Source organism: Hyperoodon ampullatus (genome assembly GCF_949752795.1).
Source record: "Hyperoodon ampullatus genome assembly, chromosome: 6".
In the NCBI taxonomy this organism is placed as follows: Eukaryota; Metazoa; Chordata; class Mammalia; order Artiodactyla; family Ziphiidae; genus Hyperoodon; species Hyperoodon ampullatus.
This window is the reverse complement of record NC_136919.1, coordinates 7,398,951-7,418,910: the sequence shown is the minus strand read 5'-3', so window position 1 is coordinate 7,418,910 and position 19,960 is coordinate 7,398,951. Positions and strand designations below refer to the sequence as shown.

The following is a 19,960-nucleotide window of genomic DNA, read 5'->3' as shown; positions in this document are numbered from 1 at the left end:
TGCTTCAAAGGGCACCATCAAGAAAGTGGAAACACAACTCACAGAATGGGAGAAGATATTTACAAATCACATATCTGGTAAATAACTAGTAATCCAGACTATATAAAGAATTTATGACTAAATAATAAAAAGACAAGTAACCTAATGTAAAATAGGCAAAAGAGCTGACTAGACATTTCTCCAAAGAAGATATGCAAATGGCCAAGAAGCACACGAAAAGATACTCAACATCATTAGTCATCAGGGAAATGTAAATCAAAACCTCAAAGAGGGCTTCCCTGGTGGCGCAGTGGTTGAGAGTCTGCCTGCTGATGCAGGGGACATGGGTTCGTGCCCCGGTCCGGGAGGATCCTGCGGAGCAGCTGGGCCCGTGCCATGCTCCGCAGCGGGAGAGGCCACGGCAGTGAGAGGCCCGCGTAACGCAGGAAAAAAAAAAAAAAAGTGAACATTTTAAAATAGATAATAGATCTAAATGTAGAACCTAAAACTATAAAACATGTAGGAGAAAATCTTTGTGATATCAGAGTATGTAAAAGTTTGAAGGATATGACATCAAAGGGAGTGCGGACTTTATCAAAATTAGGAACTAATGCTCTTTGAAAAAAAAACTGTTAAGAGTATATAATGGCAAGCCACAAACCACAAGAAAATATCTGCAAATCATATATTTTAAAAAGACATACCACCTCATACCCATTAAAATGACTATGATCATAAAAATAGAAAATAACAAGTGTTGGTGAAGATGTGGAGAAATTGAAACACTATGCACTGTTGGTGAAAATGTAAATGGGTATAGCCATTATGGAAAATAGTATGGCAGTTTCTCAAAAAATTAAGAATAGGATTGCCATATGGTCCAGCAATTCACCTTCTGCGTATATACCCAAAAGCATTGAAAACAGGGTCTTGAAGAGATATTTGTATACCCATGTTCATAGCAGCATTATTTGCAATAGCCCAAAAGTGGAAGCAACCCAAGTGTCCATTGATGGATGAATGGATAAACAAAACATTAAGTATTATTCAGCCTTAAAAAAGAAGGAAATTCTGACTCATGTGGAAACATGGATGAACCTTGAGGACATTATACTAAATGAAATAAGCCAGTCACAAAAAAAAGATAAATACTGTATTATCTCATTTATGTGAGATACCTAGAGTAGTCAAATTCATAGGGACAGAAAGTAGAATGGAGGTTGCTAGAGGCTTGGGGAGGGAGAATGGGAAGCTGTTTAGTGGGTGTAGAGTTTCAATTTTGCAGGATGAAAAGAGTTCTGGATATTAGATGCACAGCAATGTGAGTGTACTTAACACTACTGAATTGTATAATTAGAAGTGGTTAGGATGGTAAATTTTATGTTATGTTCATTTTGCCACAGTTAAAATAAAAAAGATGTGCGTCCAGAAAAATCTAAAGAATTCCCAAAACTCAATTTCAATAAGAAAATAAGCAATTCAATTAAAAAAAGGGAAATAGATTTGAACAGATAACTTCCCCAAAGAAGATATATAGATGACAAACACATGAAAAGATGCTCAATGTGATTAGTCTTTTTTTTTTTTTTTTTTTTGGCTGCGTAGGGTGTGTTAGTAGCCGTGCCTGGGCTTCTCTCTAGTTGCGGTGTGCCAGCTTCTCCCTAGTCGTGGCGCGCGGGCTTAGTTGCCCCATGGCATGTAGGGTCCTAGTTCTGCGACCTGGTATTGAACCCGTGTCCCCTGCATTGGAAGGCGGATTCTTTACCCCTGGACCACCGGGGAAGTCCCTGTGATTAGTCTTTAAGGAAACGCATATTAGAACAACAATAAAATACCATTACATACCTACTAGAATGTGTAAAATAAAAAAAACCGACCACACTAAGTATTGGTGAGGGCATAGTACAACAGAAACATTCATACACTTCTGGTGTGGGTGTAAAATGATACAACCATTTTGGAAAATGGTTTAGCAGTTTGAAGTTTTAAAATTCATCCAGCCATTCCACTCCAAGAGAGAAGAAAATATATGTACATATAAAGACTTGCGCATGAATGTTCATAGCAGCTTTAAGTGTAATAGCCAAAAAATGGAAACAACCCAAATGTTCAGCCTAGATGAGTGGATAAACTATGGTTGATTCATAGTTGAATGTTGTGCTGATACATGCTACAACATGTACAAATCTTAGAATAAGTATGCTTAGTGAAAGGAGCCAGATTAAAAAAATCAACAATTCTAGAAAACGCAAACTAATCTATAGCAACGGAAAGCAGGCCAGTGGTTGCCTGGGTATGGAGGTGGGGTGGGATGTACAAAAAGAGGAAGAAGGGAAGAGATACAAAAGGGCAGGAGGAATTTTGGGGGCAATGGATGTGTTTATTATTTTAATTGTGGTTTCACAGCTACATACATGTCTAAACCTATAAAAGTGTACACTTTAAATACGTGTAGTTTATGCAACATCAATTATATCCAAAAGTGGGTAAAATTGTATTAAAATGAAACCAGTGGAATTCCCTGGCGGTTCAGGGGTTAGGACTCCATGCTTTCACTGCTGAGGGCCTGAGTTCGATCTTTGATTGGGGAACTAAGATCCTGCAAGCTGCGCAGCACAGCCAAAAAAAAAAAAAAAAAAAGAAGAAGAAGAAAAAAGAAACCACTGGGGAGAACCTATAATATTTCAATATAAAAAGTTGAAAAAATTTTATTAGTGCTTGTCAAATTGCTCTGTGAAAAGTCTGTACAGGTTAACTCTCTTTAAAGCTGTTTGAGAGAGGTCTGTTTCTCTACAACCTAGTGATGGTGGGTGCAATAAATACTTATGACTTTTCCCAGACCAAGAGGCACAATATGGTTGTTCAATTCATATTCCTCTGAGTATTAGTCCAATTTATTGTTATTTCAGGTTCTAGCGAGACATTTTTATTTATTTATTTTTAAAAGAAATTTATTTATTTATTTATTTTTGGCTGCGTTGGGTCTTCGTTGCTGCACGCAGGCTTTCTCTAGTTGTGACGAGCGGGGGCTACTCTTCGTTGCGGTGCGCGGGCTTCTCATTGCAGTGGCTTCTCTTGTGTAGCACAGACTCTAGGCGCGCAGGCTTCAGTAGTTGTGGCACATGGGCTCAGTAGTTGTGGCGCACAGGCTTAGTTGCTCCGCTGCATGTGGGATCTTCCCGGACCAGGGCTCGAGCCCATGTCCCCTGCATTGGCAGGCGGCTTCTTAACCACTGTGCCACCAGGGAAGTCCCATTTCTTCTTTGAAGTGTCTGCTTATAAGCTTTGTTGTCTTACCTCCTTCAGGTGTTTGCTTAGACATCACCTCAGAGCAGTTTTCCTGACCCCCTATATAAAATTGCAGCCCTTCCCGCTGCCCACTCCTGTTTTATTTTCCCCTGTCGGAATTTATCACCATCTGATGTACCATTTAGTTTACTTATTTACCTTATTTAACGTCTAACTCCCCTCACTAAAACGTCAATGCTTCGAAGGCAGAGATTTTTGTCTTTTATTCACTACTAAATTCCCAATACCTAGGACATACCTGGCACGTCGTAGGCACTCAATACATTTCTTGAATGACTGAATACTTTTTTTTTTTCTTCTTGGAGTGTTTGTCTTTTTCTTGTTGATTTAAGAACTCTCTATACATTAGGGAGATTAACCCTTTATCATAAAGGGTACATATATTTTCCCCTGTTGATGCTTGTCTTTTCCTTTACCATTTAGAGACTGAAAATTTTAGGTAGTTATATATCTGTCTTATATTTCATGGCTTCTGGGCCTTGTGTCTTCCTTCTGCAAGATTCTAAACATTTTTCTATATATTTTTCCTTCTAATCCCATAGGTTTTTTCCCTTGCAGAGCTTTCATTCATTCAGAATTTACTTTCCTGTCAGATGTCAGGTAAGAACAGACCTTTATTTTTTTCCGAATGATAGCCAGCTGTCTTTTTTTTCTTTCCTTTTTTTTGTGTGTGTCTTTTTTTTGTCTTTTTTTTCTTAACACGTTGTTTGTGTTTTTCCCTGTCTTCCTAGTCAATCTTTCAAAGGGCTGGTGGTATTTTTTTTTTAACCTGGAAAAAATTCTTGTCCTGTTGTGCAATAAGTCAACATTTATTCATTTCTTATATTTCATGCAAAGGAACATAATCTTTGTATTCTGAAGAAACATTTAGCACAGTACCTAGCACACAGTGGGAGCAGAAATTGTGGGATGAGTGAATAAAGGAACAGGTGTCCCTGTGCTTGCTCCATGGAGTAGTGAAATTCTGGTGGGCAGCAGCTGAGAGCTGGAGGGGGATTTGAGATTATACAGTCCAGTGATAAACTTTTCACCGATCTGTGGAGAAATTTAAAAAATAAGGACAGGAGGGCTTCCCTGGTGGCGCAGTGGTTGAGAGTCCGCCTGCCGATGCAGGGGACACGGGTTCGTGCCCCGGAACGGGAAGATCCCACATGCCGCAGAGCGGCTGGGCCCGTGAGCCATGGCCGCTGAGCCTGCGCGTCCGGAGCCTGTGCTCCGTAATGGGAGAGGCCACAACAGTGAGAGGCCCACGTACCGCAAAAATAAATAAATAAATAAATAAGGACAGGAGTTCCCTGGTGGTGCAGTGGTTGAGAATCCGCCTACCAATGCAGGGGTTCGAGCCCTGGTCCGGGAAGATCCCACGTGCTGCGGAACAACTAAGCCTGTGTGCCACAACTACTGAGACTGCACTCCAGAGCCCGTGAGCCACAACTACTGAGCCTATGTGCTGCAACTACTGAAGCCCGCGCTCCTAGACCCCCTGCTCTGCAACAAAAGAAAGCACTGCAATGAAGAGTAGCCCCCGCTTGCCGCAGCTAAAAAGCCCATGCGCAGCAACAAAGACCCAACACAGCCAAAAATAAGTAAATAAATTTATTTAAAAAAAAAATCTGCCTGCCAATGCAGGGGACAAGTGTTTGATCCCCGATCTGGGAAGATCCCACGTGCCGCGGAGCAACTAAGCCCGTGCGCCACAACTACTGAGCCTGCGCTCTAGAGCCCGCGAGCAACAACTACTGAAGCCTGCACATCACAACTACTGAGGCCGAGCACCTAGAGCGTGTGCTCCACGAAAGGAGAAGCCACTGCAAGGAGAAGCCCGGGCACTGCAACGAGGAGCAGCCCAGCTGGCTGAGTGCAACAATGAAGACCCAACGCAGCCAAACATAAAATAAATAAAATTTCCCTTCTCAAAAAAAAATAAGGACAATTATGCACATATGCACATATAGGTGTAGAGAAAAATCATTGTGAGGCTGCCAACTGTTTTTTCTTGGGAAGGATCCTGAAATTTGGGCTTTCCTTTTCTATTGTCCTGATATGATGATAAATTTCATGTTCATGAAATCCAAAAGTCAAGGAAACACTGAACTGTAGTCCTGCTCTTCCATCCAATGTTTACTGAACCATCTGCTCTGTGCAGTCACAGCTATAGGCGTCGAGGGTTCAGCAGTGAAAAGACCAACCGGAAGGCCTTGTATAGTTTAGTAGGGAAGGTCTACATCCCTGAAACGATAACTCAATAGCTTATTGCAGGTGAGGAACGTGTAAGGAAGAGGACAAGGTGACAGGTATACTGCCTAGATGGAAGCTGAGGCCCAGGAAAGGTCAAGGAATAGCTTTAGGGAGCATAGACTGCACGATCACCTGCGCGACCTCAAACTTGGACCACTAGGTCCGCGGGCCTCGTAGGTGGGGGAGCGGAGGCGGGGCCGTGTTCCCGACGTTCTCTTGCCCCGCCCACCCCGCCGCGCCGCCAGACGGCAGAGCGGAGAAGGGGTGGCACGTGAACGGGGCGGGGCGGAGCAGAACGCGCGCGCCTGAGGCTGAGTTTCCGGTCGGAGGCCTTTGCCCAGCGCCCCGCGTCCCTGAGGGGCGGCGGCGCGGGCGGCGCGGGCGGCGGCGCTGGCGGCGGCGCTGGCGGCGGCGGCGGCGGCGGCGGCGGCGGCGGCGGCAGCGGCAGCGGGGGGATCCGGAAGTCAACACCATGTCGAGTCTGCACAAGAGCCGGTAAGGGGCCACTGGGGCAGACCAGCCAGGCCGCTCCTGGCCAGGTTGCCCCTTCTGACCTGCGGAGGGGGCGCGCGGATGCGGCCGTGAACCGAGACACCCCCCCCACCCGCCCCTGGCAGAAGGTTTTGGGCGCCCACTTTCCAACCTCTTTGCTGTGGGCCTGAGGGGGGCACGGAGCGTGGACACCTCTCCTGCCCCTCGGTGTCGCCCCTTTTCTCTCTTTCTGTCTCTTCCTCACCCTGGATACCTTCCCCTGGTGTCTTCCTCTTCCAGGGCCTCGATGCCCGATCTCACCCCCACCTCCTGTCCTTTTTTCCCTTGTTAACCCTTTGCCCCAGTACCCTAGTCTATCCAGATGCTCCCCGTCCCACGTGTCCTTTTCTTACTAGAAATGCTAGAAAACCTGGATTCTCCAGTTTGTTCTCTCCTCAGGCCAAATCCTACAGCGTTGGCTAATTTTGCTCACTCTTCAGTTTTCCTCCAGGACTTTTTTTTTTTGTTTTTTTTTACTTTTTATACAGCAGGTTCTTATTAGTTATCTATTTTATATATTAGTGTATATATGTCAATCCCAACCTCCCAATTCATCCCCCTCCCCCCACTTTCCCCCCTTGGTGCAGGACTTGTTTTGTAAACCTTTTGTCCTTGCCTGCGGGCAGGCCCAGAGGTCTTCTAATGGTTATATATTTGAGCTTGGAATGCTGATTACACAGGTCCTTGTCTACAGATCAAATTACTCCTGATTCCTAGGGTTTTTTGAGTTCAGATAGCAGCAGTGTGTTGGGCCTGGTCAGCAGGAAGTGCCCTATAAATGCCAGCTCACTGAATATTAGAATGTGTCTAATTTCATGGTACTCATTTGAGAACCTCTAGACAAGAATATCTCTACATTTCTGGGCTTAGAGGAAAAAGTGATCTCTGGTTTTCCAAAGCTGCCTTTGGCCAGGTTTTGCTTGAGCTTTGCCATCTTTATGTCCCGAAGGTGAGGGAGGAACAGGTTGGAGACTGGTGGTGTAAGGGAGCTGGGGGCTTTAGGAGTGGTCGCTAAGCCTGTCATCTTGGGGTTTGGTTGTGCTTCATTTGCCTCCCCCTCCCTCCTTCTAGGATTGCAGATTTCCAGGATGTCCTGAAGGAGCCCACGATTGCCTTGGAAAAGCTTCAGGAACTCAGTTTTAGTGGTAAGAGGCAGCTCTCCGTCTCCAGGGTTTTCCTAGAGCAGCGTTGTGACTAAGATGGAGGGGGAGGTGCCCAAGGCCACACCTGGCCAGTTCTGGGGGCCAGCCTGCCTTTTGGGGCCATCTCCAGTTTCTGTGGAGCTGAACAAACCAGTGACTACCCTGAGCTTGGAGGGGGTTCCTGGAGCAGTGGCGGCCACAGTTAGCATGCCTGTAGGCCTTAGACAGGGTGCTTATTGGCCTATAAATGATGCTGATTGCTTCCTGACAGTAACTGGAGGGCAGAGGGGAGACTTTGTGAGCCGAGGTCAGGTCTTTCCTCATTCCTCAGCAAGCTTCCTGTCTTGTAGAATTTGGTTAGCTGCAGAGTGGTTCCTGCTTCTATCCCTGGCTTAGGATCAAAGCCAACTCAGGCAACAGTGAACTTTGGTTAATGGTAAGATTCCAGCCTTGAGACACTCACTTGAAGGAGCTGAACCCCAGCAGCTTTTGACTTTGCCCTCCGTGGTCTGTTAACTTCTCAGCACAGAGGCTTTTGCTTGTCTTTAAGAATACCCCAAGGTGTTCTGGGTAGCTTCTTGTGACTGCTCTGCCCTTGTAACTTTGTCAGCAAGTAATGCTTGAGTCGCCCCCTTCATCCTCATGCAGATTCTGAGGTGGGGGCATTAACTCCTTTTCACGGTACGGGGGAGATGGTAGCAACAGCTGCTTTAGCGAGGTTCATGACAGTATTTCAGGAGAAGTTTGTCTTTCTGTCCAGGAATGATATTTAGGCCCTGAAGATCTTTTTTTTATTATTATTTTTTAACATCTTTATTGGAGTATAATTGCTTTACAGTGGTGTGTTAGTTTCTGCTTTATAACATGGCCCTGAAGATCTTGAGGGGTTTTGGCATCTGTGCTGAGCTGAAGAATCTGCCAGGCCCCAGGGGATGCAGCCTGCTGAGTTGGGCTCTAGAGTCAGATAGACCTTTGTGTGAGTCCTTGATTTCTCTGTCTTTACAGATGAGTTTCTTTATCTGTAAGATGGGGACAATGATGCTGATCTTGTCTACTTACTAGGGCTATAATGAGGATTAAGTGAAACAATGTCCATAAAGCCCAAAACACTTAGCATTCATAGCTTTGTTTATATTCCACAGATACTTATGGACTACCTGTTGTGGGCCATGCCCTGGGCTAGGTACTGGGACTGTAAGACAAATTTGGTCCTCGTCTTTCTGGGGCTTACCCAGTAGTAGGGGTTAAAGATGTTAAATAAATATACAAATTACATTATACGATCCCATTCGTGGTGGATGTTGTGAAGAAGAAGTGATGGAGCTATTATTTATGTCAAGGGACCTGACTTTGTTTGGGAAGAGATGGTGGTTGGTAAAGGCTGCTCTGAGGAAGAAATATCAAGGGTGAGAAGGTGTTATCCTCAAAAGAACATTCCAGACGGGGCACGGAGAGAGAGTACACACAGGATTAGCATCTAGTCTAGTGATCTTTCTGGCAGAAAACCATCCTTGAAGAAGTACTTCTTGCCCACTCCATTCCCTGCCGACTGGCTCCGAGGTGGAGGACTGGGGGGTTCTGGGACTCTGCGGGGGCGTGACCTTTGCCTGCTATGTCCACAGGCATCCCCTGTGAGGGCGGACTGCGGTGCCTCTGCTGGAAGGTGGGTGTGCCTGGGGTGGAGCTTCTGCTCTGCGGAGAGTCCCTGGGTTCCTGCATGGGCTGCCCCCACCCCTGGCCCCTTCCTCCTGTTCTCTGTCTTTCCTTGCTTGTCCCAGGAAGCTTTTCTGGGAAGTTCTGGGTTTTCTGTTTCTCTTGGCGTCCCCTCCAGGATCCCCTTGGGGATGGAACACTTTGTAATGCCAGCGAAGCCCTCTGCTTCCTGGTCCAGACAGCTCAGTGGAAGTGATGCTTATTGGGACAAAAAAAGGCTGCGCTTCGCCCAAAGCCTTTCGCTGAGGTGGGAGCAGAACCCCGGTGTCCTGGTTTCCAACCCCTTTGAGCACAGAGTTTTATTATCGTTTGGAAGAGTCTGTGTGAGGAAATGCAGTAGAAAGGGCTGGTTCCGGATGAAGGTGGGGGAAGCCAGTGGGGAGAAAAGGGGAGGCTGCCCCCAGCCCATGCCTGTGTTCCTGGGTTTTATTTTGCCCATCTTGCTGTCTCCGGGCTTTATCAGACGTTTTCTTTGAGGCCTCTCAGCCTCCATCTTCTTCCGGGGTTGGGCTGGGGGAGTCGCCAGAGCTTTGCTCTTCTCTCTCTCTGCAGATTCTCTTGAACTACCTCCCCTTGGAGAGAGCGTCATGGACCTCCATCCTGGCCAAGCAGAGGTGAGACCCTGACAAAGGGGGATGATGGGAGGCCCTTTGTATCAGACAGAGCAGGTGTTGTGAGCCCGGCCCACTTCCTGTTGCTGCTGCTGTGCTCCGGGCTCCCTGGGTGAGACCTTTGGGGACCGTCCCTCTCCCCTCTTCTCTCCTACAGGGAGCTGTATTCTCAGTTCCTGAGGGAAATGATCATCCAGCCTGGCATCGCCAAGGCCAACATGGGTGTGTCGAGGGAGGATGTGACCTTTGAGGACCACGTGAGTGGGGTCCGCAGTGGGGACCGAGGCTGCAGAGTGGGGAGAGGTGTGGGCTTTGGAGTGGACTAGGTCCCTCATGCCAGAGGCCAGGTGCAGCTGGTCTTGGTCCCCTCTGGCCCTCCCGGTACCTCATTTCTGCATGTAGCTCCTCAGCCCCCGAAGGCTGTTGTCTCTCCCTGTTCCCCGCAGGCTCTGGGCCCAGTCGGGACCATAAGCAATGACTGGGGTCACAGGAGCGTGCGCGTGCAGCGCTGAGCCAGGTCCTCCACGTGCATTGTCTCCTTTCCTCTTCAGTCCCCTTCCTCGAGGAAGGTTCTGTGATATTATAGTTGAAGGGAGTCAGAGCAGGGCCGGTGGGAGGATAAACTGCCTTTGTGTGGCCTGGAGGAAGCCTCGTTCCAGCCACAAATACCGAGCTCCTCCCTGGTGCTTTGCAGTTGGGAGGTGGAGATGGGTTGGACCCAGGCCGATCCTCCAAGGACTGGAATTGGCAACTCAAAGTAGTAATGAGTTAGATTCGAAGAGACCTAATGATACAATATTCATTCATTCAGCAGGGAAGCGTTTAGTGAGCACCTGTTACATGCAGCATTCTAGAGCTACAGACAGGAAAGACAGAGTCCTTGCTGCGCAGGGAAGTACTCAGAGCGGAGTACGGGGCTCGGCTGCTGGGTGTGGAGTGTGATCGTGCTTTGGGAGGCTGCACGAGGCCTGTGCTGCCCCCCAGCTAGCTCACAGGCTGTCTCAGCCACAGCTGGGTCTCTGGTGGGAATGCTGGTTCAGAGGCACTGCTCAGGCCCCCAGACTGGTATCTGTCCCTGGGCTTCTAGCCCGCCGAGGACAGAGCAGCTCATTTTCTCTGACAGCCACTCAACCCTAACCCCGACAGCCGATGGAACACGTACTTCAAGGACAACGAGGTGCTGCTGCAGATCGACAAAGATGTCCGGTGAGCAAGGCGCTGGGCGCCGGGAGCCGGCCCCTGGGGCCTCTGTGGGATTTCCAGTCCTTCTGCCCTGTCCCTTCCCAGCCCAGGCCCGCAGGGGCGTGTTTGAGGAACTGCTGGTGAGTTGTCCTGGTAGCTGAGTCCAGGCCCTAGTGATAGCAGGCCTGGGATGGGGCTGGCGGTGCGGTGAGTGCCCTGAGTGCCCTGAGTGCCCGGCTCTCCTCTCTCCCTGCCTTAGTTTCAGTCGTAGCCCTGGCGTCTGTGGATTCATCTCTTCCTTCCTTCAGCAAATATTGAGGCCCCGCTACATGGCAGGCTCAACGGCAGGCTGGGCGTTGACCACGGAATAGACAGACATGGCCCCTCTCCTTAAGGAGCCTAGAAGCTGGCAGGGAGGACGGGAAGACGGATGTTCAACAAAACAGACCTTCCGTGTCACTGAAGTTTGTGGAGAATGCTCTAAAGGCAGAGTTCAGGGTGCTTCAGGGCACCCTGAGGTCGGGAAGCCTCGCCTGAGGTGGCAGCTGAGATGGGAGGAGCGGGCACCCTGGGGCAGGAGGGAGGGGAGGGGAGGGCCGTGTGGTGCTGGGCCAGGAGCTGCCGTGGGAGGCCCCGCGAGCCTGCAGAGCTTGGCTGTCCGAGGAGCTGTGCGAAGGCCTGTGTGCCTGCGGCCACCCTGGAGGCAAGCAGGGGTCGGACCATCGCTCCATCCCAGGGATGTGGGGCACGCGTGCAAAGGTTTTAAGCACATGAGCGACGGGGTCAGAAGTGTGTTTTTTTTAAACTGTGAGCTACGCTGTGTGCATGTGCGTGCCATTTCTCTTGGTAGAGAAGTGTGGAGACGCCGGCTGTGCTGTCCTGTTGGGTGGGCGAGTCTGGCAGCGGGTGACTCTCCCACAGGGCTGGGTGAGGGGCCGGCAGGCCTGTCTGCAGTGGACCCAGTGGTTAGAGCTTGGGTTCTGAGTCTGCCCGCCTGCTTTCAGTTCCGCCTTCACCGATTGTAGCCGTGTTTCCAGCCCCTCGCCCCCTGGGGCTGCTCCTCTCCTGGTGCCCGTTGTGCCCGCAGTGGGACCCCAGCCCTGGGCGGCTCAGCCAGGGGGCAGAACGGGCTCTTGCCTCCTTTCTTCTCAGGCTGGAGCCTCTACTCGCCAGGTGTCTAATAGCCCAATTTAAGTCAGGAACCACGTCTTGAACCCAGTTCTGGGGAAACAGGTTCTTACCCTGGTAGTGATTGTAGCACGTCGTTCAGTGTTTCTAGAGGGCAAGTTTGCAATGTGCTCTGTATAAGATCTTTGGAAAATGTGCGTGTACTGCAGTACATACATTTTATTTAATTTATTTATTTATTTATTTTTTGTGATATGCGGGCCTCTCACTGTTGTGGCCTCTCCCGTTGCGGACGCGCAGGCCCAGCGGCCATGGCTCACGGGCCCAGCCGCTCTGCGGCATGTGGGATCTTCCCAGACCGGGGTACGAACCCGCGTCCCCTGCATCGGCAGGTGGACTCTCAACCACTGCGCCACCAGGGAAGCCCTAGTACATATATTTTAAAAACTTGATCACGATCTAGAGCCTGTCTCCCAACTTGCTTTTTTCTCTTGCTCTGTCTTGAGCATCTCCTATGTCAGCTGTGTAATATTCTGTTGTATAATGTGTAACTCAACAAAACCTCTTTTACCATTTTAAGCCACAATGCAGTTGATACGTTTGTACATATGAGATATTTTTGACATGGAAAGACGTTTGTTTTAAGAAGAGTTAAGACCCTAAGGACACTTACAAATACATACGCGTGTGTGTGTGTGTCTGTTTACAAATACACGTAAGATATATGGGTATGTATACATATACCATGACTATATTGCTTTTGAAATAAAATGTTATTAATTAAAAAACACACACACACACATACAAGAGGCTTGGAGGATGCTGGGGCATCTGGCAGCAGGGTGCTGGTGGGATGCCTAAAAATTCCATGCTGAGTAACAGCCCTCCCCTGTTCCCTCTTGACAGAAGGCTGTGCCCAGACATATCCTTCTTCCAGAGGGCCACCGAGTACCCCTGCCTCCTCATCCTGGATCCGCAGAATGAATTCGAGACCCTTCGTAAGCGGGTGGAACAGACGACACTGAAATCCCAGACGGTGGCCCGGAACCGGAGCGGGGTCACAAATGTGAGAGGCAACCTGGCAGCCCCAGGGACGCCCCGTGATGGCCTTTTCCTTCCTGCTTCTCTTGGACTAGTGGCCACAGGCCACCAGACCCCTGACCGTCTGCCCCGAGAGTTACCCAAAGCAGCCTTGGTCCTGCCCAGTCCCCCTCCAGGCTCTCTCTGAAAGTCAGGCATCGAAGGCTGGTGTAATGGGTGTGGGGGAGGGCCCTGCTGTGCAGTGAAGGAGCCACACTTCTGGTCTGTGGTGTAGACGGCGCTTGGAAAAGTAACTACCAGTGTGATGAGAAAGTGCGGTGGGAACAGTGATGGGGGGAGCCCACCTGGTCTGGGCATCAGGGAAGACTTCCCTGAGGAAGTGACATTTAAGCTGAGGCTCCAAGGATGAAGAGGAAAGAGACTTCCAGGTGGAGAGGATGGCATGTGTGGACGTCCTCAGGCCGGAGAGAGCTGGGTGTGTTCAAGGAAGGGAGTCCAGCATGAGGTGGGGTGGGGCGGGGTCGGTGGGGGGGTCAGGGGGGAGGGCTGCTGGAGGATGCTGGAGAGATGAGTGGTGGTGAGGCCAGCGGGGCCTTTATCCTGAGGGCTGGGGACCCCTGCACCATTCTAAGAGCAGGGATGTGATTTAAGTCTGCCTTTATGCAAGATTTGACTGGCGGGGGCAGGAATGGAGGTGGAGAGGCCGCCTGGGAGGCAGCTGAGGTGTCCAGGCAAGGGTGGGTGGGGCTGGGGGCTGGTGTGAGAGACCTAGGAGAAAAGAATGATAGGTCTTGTGCTGGCCAGGTGATGCTGAGTGTTTGAACCTCAGTCTTCTAGCAGATTCCTGTGATTCTGAGAAGCTGCTTATAGCTAAACAAGTATGTTGTCTTGTTCCTTAATTTACACCTCCTGCTTTGGCACCTGGAGCTTTGACTTGTTCCTCAAAAATTTTCGCTGTCTTCCAACAATGGAAAAATCCTCTGGAACCTCCAACAAGCTAAGCTCGTTTCTCCCAAGTGGAGTGACCGATCAGGGCTTTGTGTTTCTAGGAGAGTAGCCGTTTTCCACCACAGGGGTGACGGGGCCGTTCTGGCTGATCCCTGGGTTCCACGTGCTGGGTGTGTCAGGAGGTGCCAAATGCTTGGCTAAATGGCCCCGTGGCTGGCTAGGTTGGTGGCCCTCCTGCTTGGCTGCTGATGTCTGGCTACATGGCAAGATGGGGACCCGGCTTCTGTCATTCATTTTACTACAGTAATTGGTGGCTGAGAACGGATTTTAGGTTTGGACCTGGCCCTGGTGATAGAGAACCAGACCACAAGCTCCATCGCTAGACCTCTGGACCAGTGGCTGGGCAGTTTGAGTTTAAGCGGACTGTTTGACCCTGGACAACTAACACCAGACTCACCTTCCTGGGCCTCCGCCTCTTCTTCTGTAAACTGGGTGTAATCATTTCCGCCCTGTCTGGCTTTTGAATTGCCCAGAGGGTGGAATGAGGTCATGGCTGTGCAGATTCTTGGAAAGCAGTGGGCACTCTCTGAGGCCTGGACCTCGGGTTCTAGAGTGAGCTGGTCTGGGCTCACTTTAATGCGAGATGTCTGATGAGTGGCCTAACATTTCTGAGCCTCAGTTTCCTCATCTTGAAAATGATGTTGAGAGAGTATTCTAGGCTGTTCAGGGCATTAAACAGGAAGGCTTGTGGAGCTCTGTTTTGCAATAGAACACTCTGGGTAAACATTAGTGATGTGTGTGTCTGTGTGCACATGTACACGCATGTGTATGTGTATACACGTGTATATATAGTGGAAAAGGGAGTTTCCTGTTTCCAGGACCCTGGGCTTCCAGGGCAGCTTCATGCTCTGTCCCTGCATGGGTGTGCCTGTGGCTCTCATACAGTTAACCCCAGGCACCTGAACCTTGACGAAGCTCCCAGGGGATCCTGATGTTGGGGACCTCTGCTCCGTTGCATGAGTTTTCAGCGGGGATCATCACCTCTTCATTCATCTCCCAGCTTTTTCTTACGAAAATTTTGAAACATTCAGAAAAGTTGAAAGAAGAGTACAATGCACACCTATATACTTTCCACCTAAATTCAACAGTTGTTAACCCTTGGCCATGTTTGTGTGTGTGTCATATATAGACAGACGTCCTGACCCTTTACGTCCGAGTACTTCAGCAGGCATCCCGTGAGAATAAGGGCATCCTCCTCACCACTGTCTCATCTACGGAGATTAGCCGTAATCCGTAATGAGACCTCACACCCAGTCCGGGATCGGGTGTCCTCAGTCGGACTAAGAATATTTTCGTCGTTTTAAATCCAGACCAGCACCTCTTCAGGGTTTATGCGTTGCATTAGGATGTTACGTTTCTTTAGTGTCTTCATCTGGCTTCACTCCCTGCTCCTCAACATTTGGCTTTTTGAAGAGTCTTAACCAGTTGTCTGTTTTTGAAGTTTTTTTTAATTGAAGTATAACTTAATAAATGCACAAATCTTAGGTATACAACTAGATGAACTTTTTCTTATGTATACACCCATGTAACTGCCAACCAGATCAAGACATGGAACATTCCCATCATCTAGAAAGTTCCCTCATGCCCCTTCCTAGTCAGTATGCCTTCCCTCAGAGGTAAGCACTATTCCTGACCTTTTATCACCATAAGTTAGATTGCAGTCCAGCTGGCTTGCAGAATGTCGCACGTTCTGGATTTGTCTGCTTGTTCCCGGTGGTGGTGGACGCGTTCCTCTGTGCCCTGGGTTGCCCATGAGATGGAAGCTAGGTTTTGGCTTGAGGGTGAACGTAACCAGTGAGAACATGCTGTCGGTAGTGCCACCCACCTTAACGGGCTGCTCTTCTCCCCCAGATGAGCTCCCCGCAAAAGAACGCGGCACCCTCATCCGTGAACGAGTATCAGGTGCTGCCCAACGGCTGTGAGGCCCACTGGGAGGTGGTGGAGCGGATTCTGTTCATCTACGCCAAGCTCAACCCTGGCATCGCTTACGTGCAGGGCATGAATGAGATCGTGGGGCCCCTGTACTACACCTTTGCCACCGACCCCAACAGCGAGTGGAAGGGTAGATAAACGGGCTCCAGGCTAATGGGCTTTATTGTATCAAGCTGTGAAGCTCACTTCCCTCTTTTGGGCCTCCATTTGCTGTCAGATAATGGGGCTGGCCTGGATCATATCTGAGATCTTTTCTGGCTTGAACTTTCTAGAATGTTAGATGTTTACTGATCTCTTGCTATCTGTAACTGAATTTCTGGTAGAGGAGGTGAGCTGTATATACAGGAAGCTGAACGATAGAAAGGATTTAGGAAAATCATGATTTGAAAAAATGTCAGCAGAAGAGCACGTAATCAGTCGCTTAGCTCGTGTACAGCATTGTCAGGTGTGAGAAGAAGGAAGTGATGTCCTTAGTCTGGGGGTGGCCACGGACAGAGGAGGGGCGCAGCCTGACCAAGGCGGGGTGACTTGGTGAGGCTCAGAGGGGAGGGGGTCTCACGTAGCTGAGCGGTGGGGTGGGACACGGGAGGGTGCCAGTTCTCTCACGGCTGCCCTCACCCTGCCCGTCTCTCCCAGAGCACGCTGAGGCGGACACCTTTTTCTGCTTCACCAACCTCATGGCTGAGATCCGGGACAACTTCATCAAGAGCCTTGACGACTCACAGTGTGGCATCACCTACAAGATGGAAAAGGTGTACTCCACCCTGAAGGATAAGGACATGGAACTCTACCTGAAACTGGTGAGGACCCCCAGCACCACACGGGCCAGGGCAGACAGAAAGGGGCGGAGGATGGCAGGCTCCTGAGCACCCCAGGCCCAGGATGAGGACTGGCTTGAGTCTGGGGATTGGAAGTGGCTGCTGCTGCCAGGGAGTGCTGAGCCAGGTACCGAGGCGGGGCTGGGGGACCTGGGCAGCAGGTGGTGGGAGCCTAGTGGGCTGGGGGTGGGGGAGGTGGATACAGTGCCCCGTGTGCCGGGCGCGGTGCAGGGCCTTTACTGTGTGCTGTTAAAGTAGTGGAGTGGCATTCCGTGTTTATTTCAGGAAACAGTTCAGTAAAAAGGATATTTACTTATAAACAAGTTTCATGAACAAGAAGATACATATAAACATTTCTTTTTAAACAAATGTGGAATCATGTCTTGCTGTTTTGTAACACGTTTTTTCGGTCAGTAGTATTCACTGTGGCTGACCAGAGGACTTGTCTCCATTGGGAATAATTGCCTTGCAGGGTTGCTGTATGGAGTAAATAAGTGAGATAGGGGCTTCCCTGGTGGCGCAGTGGTTGAGAGTCCGCCTGCCGATGCAGGGGACACGGGTTCGTGCCTCGGTCCGGGAGGATCCCACATGCCGCGGAGCGGCTGGGCCCGTGAGCCATGGCCGCTGAGCCTGCGCGTCCGGAGCCTGTGCTCCGCAACGGGAGAGGCCACAACAGTGAGAGGCCCGCGTACAGCAAAAAAAAAAGAGAGAAAAAAAAGATATTTACCATGTTAAGCACAAGGCCAGACGCGTAATGAGTGCCCAATAATGGTTTCTCTGTCCATAAATCCAAAGTTGTACTCTGTGTAGTGTATTTATTAATCTAAGGAGCTAATATAAAAGTTTGGGTATCTGGCTTCTCTCACAAAACATCAGATGATCTGACAGCATTGGCTGGCAGCAAGCCGGAGCTGCCCTTTTCACTGAGCGAGGCTCCCTGGGCAGCCCCGTGCCATCGCCGCCTCAGTGTGCCTGGCGCTCACGCCTGGCCTGCTGCTTATATGAATTCATGTCTAATAGGTTGCATGGTGTTCCGTGGCAACCAGCCAACACGGATTCTTGCACCCACCCTGCACCTCTGTCTCCCCAGCAAGAGCAGAACATCAAGCCCCAGTTCTTTGCCTTCCGCTGGCTGACACTGCTGCTGTCCCAGGAGTTTTTGCTGCCTGATGTCATCCGGATCTGGGACTCCCTGTTTGCCGACAACAGCCGCTTTGACTTCCTCCTTCTGGTCTGCTGCGCCATGCTCATGTGAGTGTGGCCGCGAGCAGGGGGTGGGCAGGGCCTGCTCTTGGGGGGGCTGGTGAGAGCTTCTGGGATTCTCAGGCGAGCATCAAACCAAACTTGCTGCGGGTGCGGTGGGGCGGCAGGCGGCAGGCCTGCACTCAGAGTGGCCCAGGGGCCCAGCGCTTTTGTTGCTTGTTTTTCTTAGACTGATCCGGGAGCACTTGCTGGAAGGAGACTTTACCATAAACATGCGGCTCCTGCAGGTAATGCAGTTTGGAGGGGCAGGTTCAGTCTTTAGCCATGAGACAGACACTTCGCAGGTGGCCGCCCCATGCCAGCTGCTGTGACAGGCTGCGTCAAGATCAGGAGAGGGTAGCAGGGCTTGAGAGTCTAGACCCCTGAGGCAGATCTGTGTTTGGATCTGGCTTTGCCACTGACCTTGAGTGTGGTGTGGCCTTGAGTGAATGACTTGGCTTCTCTGAACCAAGCTGGTTCAGAGAAGCCAAGTCATTCACTCAAAGGCTGCAACTTATTACCCAGTATGTGGTAATAATGCCCGTTGGTAATCATGCTCAGACCGGGGGAAGGAAAGTGTGGGCCTTAGTGGTTAAGAACATGGGCTTGAGAGTCAGATGATTTTGGTTCTCCCGTGCGAGTCATGTGACCTAAGCTAAGTGGCAACCTCTCTAGGCCTTAATTTCTTTGCCAACGCCTGGCCTGGGGTTGGTTTTCAATAACTTCATTGACTAGATCTGTAAAACGGGCAGATTCACAGTAAGCCCTCATCGGGCTGTTGAGGTGACCCAGTGAGCTAGTACATGGACAGTGTCCGGCCCTGTTCCAGGCTCATTGTCAGTGGAGGTCAGGGTTCCATGGCAGGAGTGGGGAGAGGTGAAGCAGGTGGCCCTTGTCCTAGGGGAGGGGCTGTGACACCTTTTGGGTGGTGACTGGTTGGGTTGGTTAAGTTACTGCTGCAGTGGGTGTAGTATAGCTCCGGGCAAGGTTTGGGCAGCCTGGGGCTATCCTGTGCTCCCTATCCCTTAGGCCCGGGGTCCAGCATGGTGGCAGGTCTACTGGAGAGGGCCGGGGGCAGCAGAGGTGGTGAAGGGTGAGCTGAATTCTCAAGCATACTGTTGGCCTTTCCCCTGCCCAGGATTACCCCATCACAGACGTCTGCCAGATCCTACAGAAAGCCAAGGAACTCCAAGACTCACAGTAGCCTGGCGGCAAGAGGCCCGGATTTGGGAGAGAAGCCACCGCCGACCCCTGTGCCCTGGCTTCTGGGATGTGCAGGAGCCCGTGGGGTCCCAGCCAGCGCTCCAGGCCTCTCACGCCGGCCGCTCCCACTGGGGCCCGCTGTCCCCTGCTCCTTCCCCACTCCACCCCTTCAACCCTGGACCCTTCGCCCAGGCTGCTGAGCAGGGCAGGAGCTTGTGAGGTGGTGTCCCGGGGCTGGGGCAGATGCGGGCCCCGGGGGCAGGCAGGGGCCCCTCCCTGCCTCTGCTCTGCCGCTCTCTTCCTGCTCTGTCTTCTGGCTGGTCGGGGAGGTGCTGGGCAAACGAGCCAGAAACCTCTTCTGGAGGTTGGTGCTCGGCCTTCTCCACAGGGAAGGTGACACCGTGAAGGAGCTGAGAGGCTGCCAGGCCCAGGTCTCACCCTCTGTCTCTTTGCCACGGGGTGTGTGTGTGGTGTGTGGTGTGTGTGTGTGTGTGTGTGTGTGTAGTTGTGGGTTGCTGTGTATGTCTTTTAATCCCCCTCGCGTGCGCTTCTCTTCCATCTGTGTGTTTCCATGTGTATGGAGGGAGGTGACTCCCTCTTGGTCTTTGCTTCTCCTTGTCTGTCTCTGCCTCCGTCTCCCTCTCTCTCCTCCCACCTCTTTCACGGAGGGTGTGTGGCTCTCACTCTGGCCGCCCCCCTCTCCGTGGCTCGCTCTCTCCCCTCTCTTTGGGTCGCCTTATCCCCAGCCTCTCCCCCACCCTCCTTGCTATGCCCAAGGATCCTGGAGACAGAATGAAGAGTCAGGCTCAGCCAGGCTCCTGGAGGTCAGCCCTGACCTTCGCAGCCTGTTCCCATCTCCCAGCTCTAGGCTCCCAGGGCCCCC

At 50.7% G+C, this 19,960-nt stretch overlaps 1 protein-coding gene across 1 annotated transcript; it reads left to right on the top strand.

Annotated features, from left to right (window-relative positions):
- Positions 1-5,980: 5,980 nt before the first annotated feature.
- Positions 5,981-19,078, top strand: TBC1D13 (TBC1 domain family member 13; the record flags this gene model as incomplete). The annotated part of the gene is made up of 12 exons (XM_079706236.1): positions 5,981-6,021; positions 7,129-7,202; positions 8,822-8,862; positions 9,465-9,526; positions 9,681-9,780; positions 10,647-10,729; positions 12,740-12,899; positions 15,734-15,944; positions 16,451-16,614; positions 17,723-17,883; positions 18,065-18,122; positions 19,013-19,078. The coding sequence occupies exons 1-12, from the start codon at positions 5,999-6,001 to the stop codon at positions 19,076-19,078; spliced, it is 1,203 nt and encodes a 400-aa protein (XP_079562362.1). The 5' UTR covers positions 5,981-5,998.
- Positions 19,079-19,960: the final 882 nt, after the last annotated feature.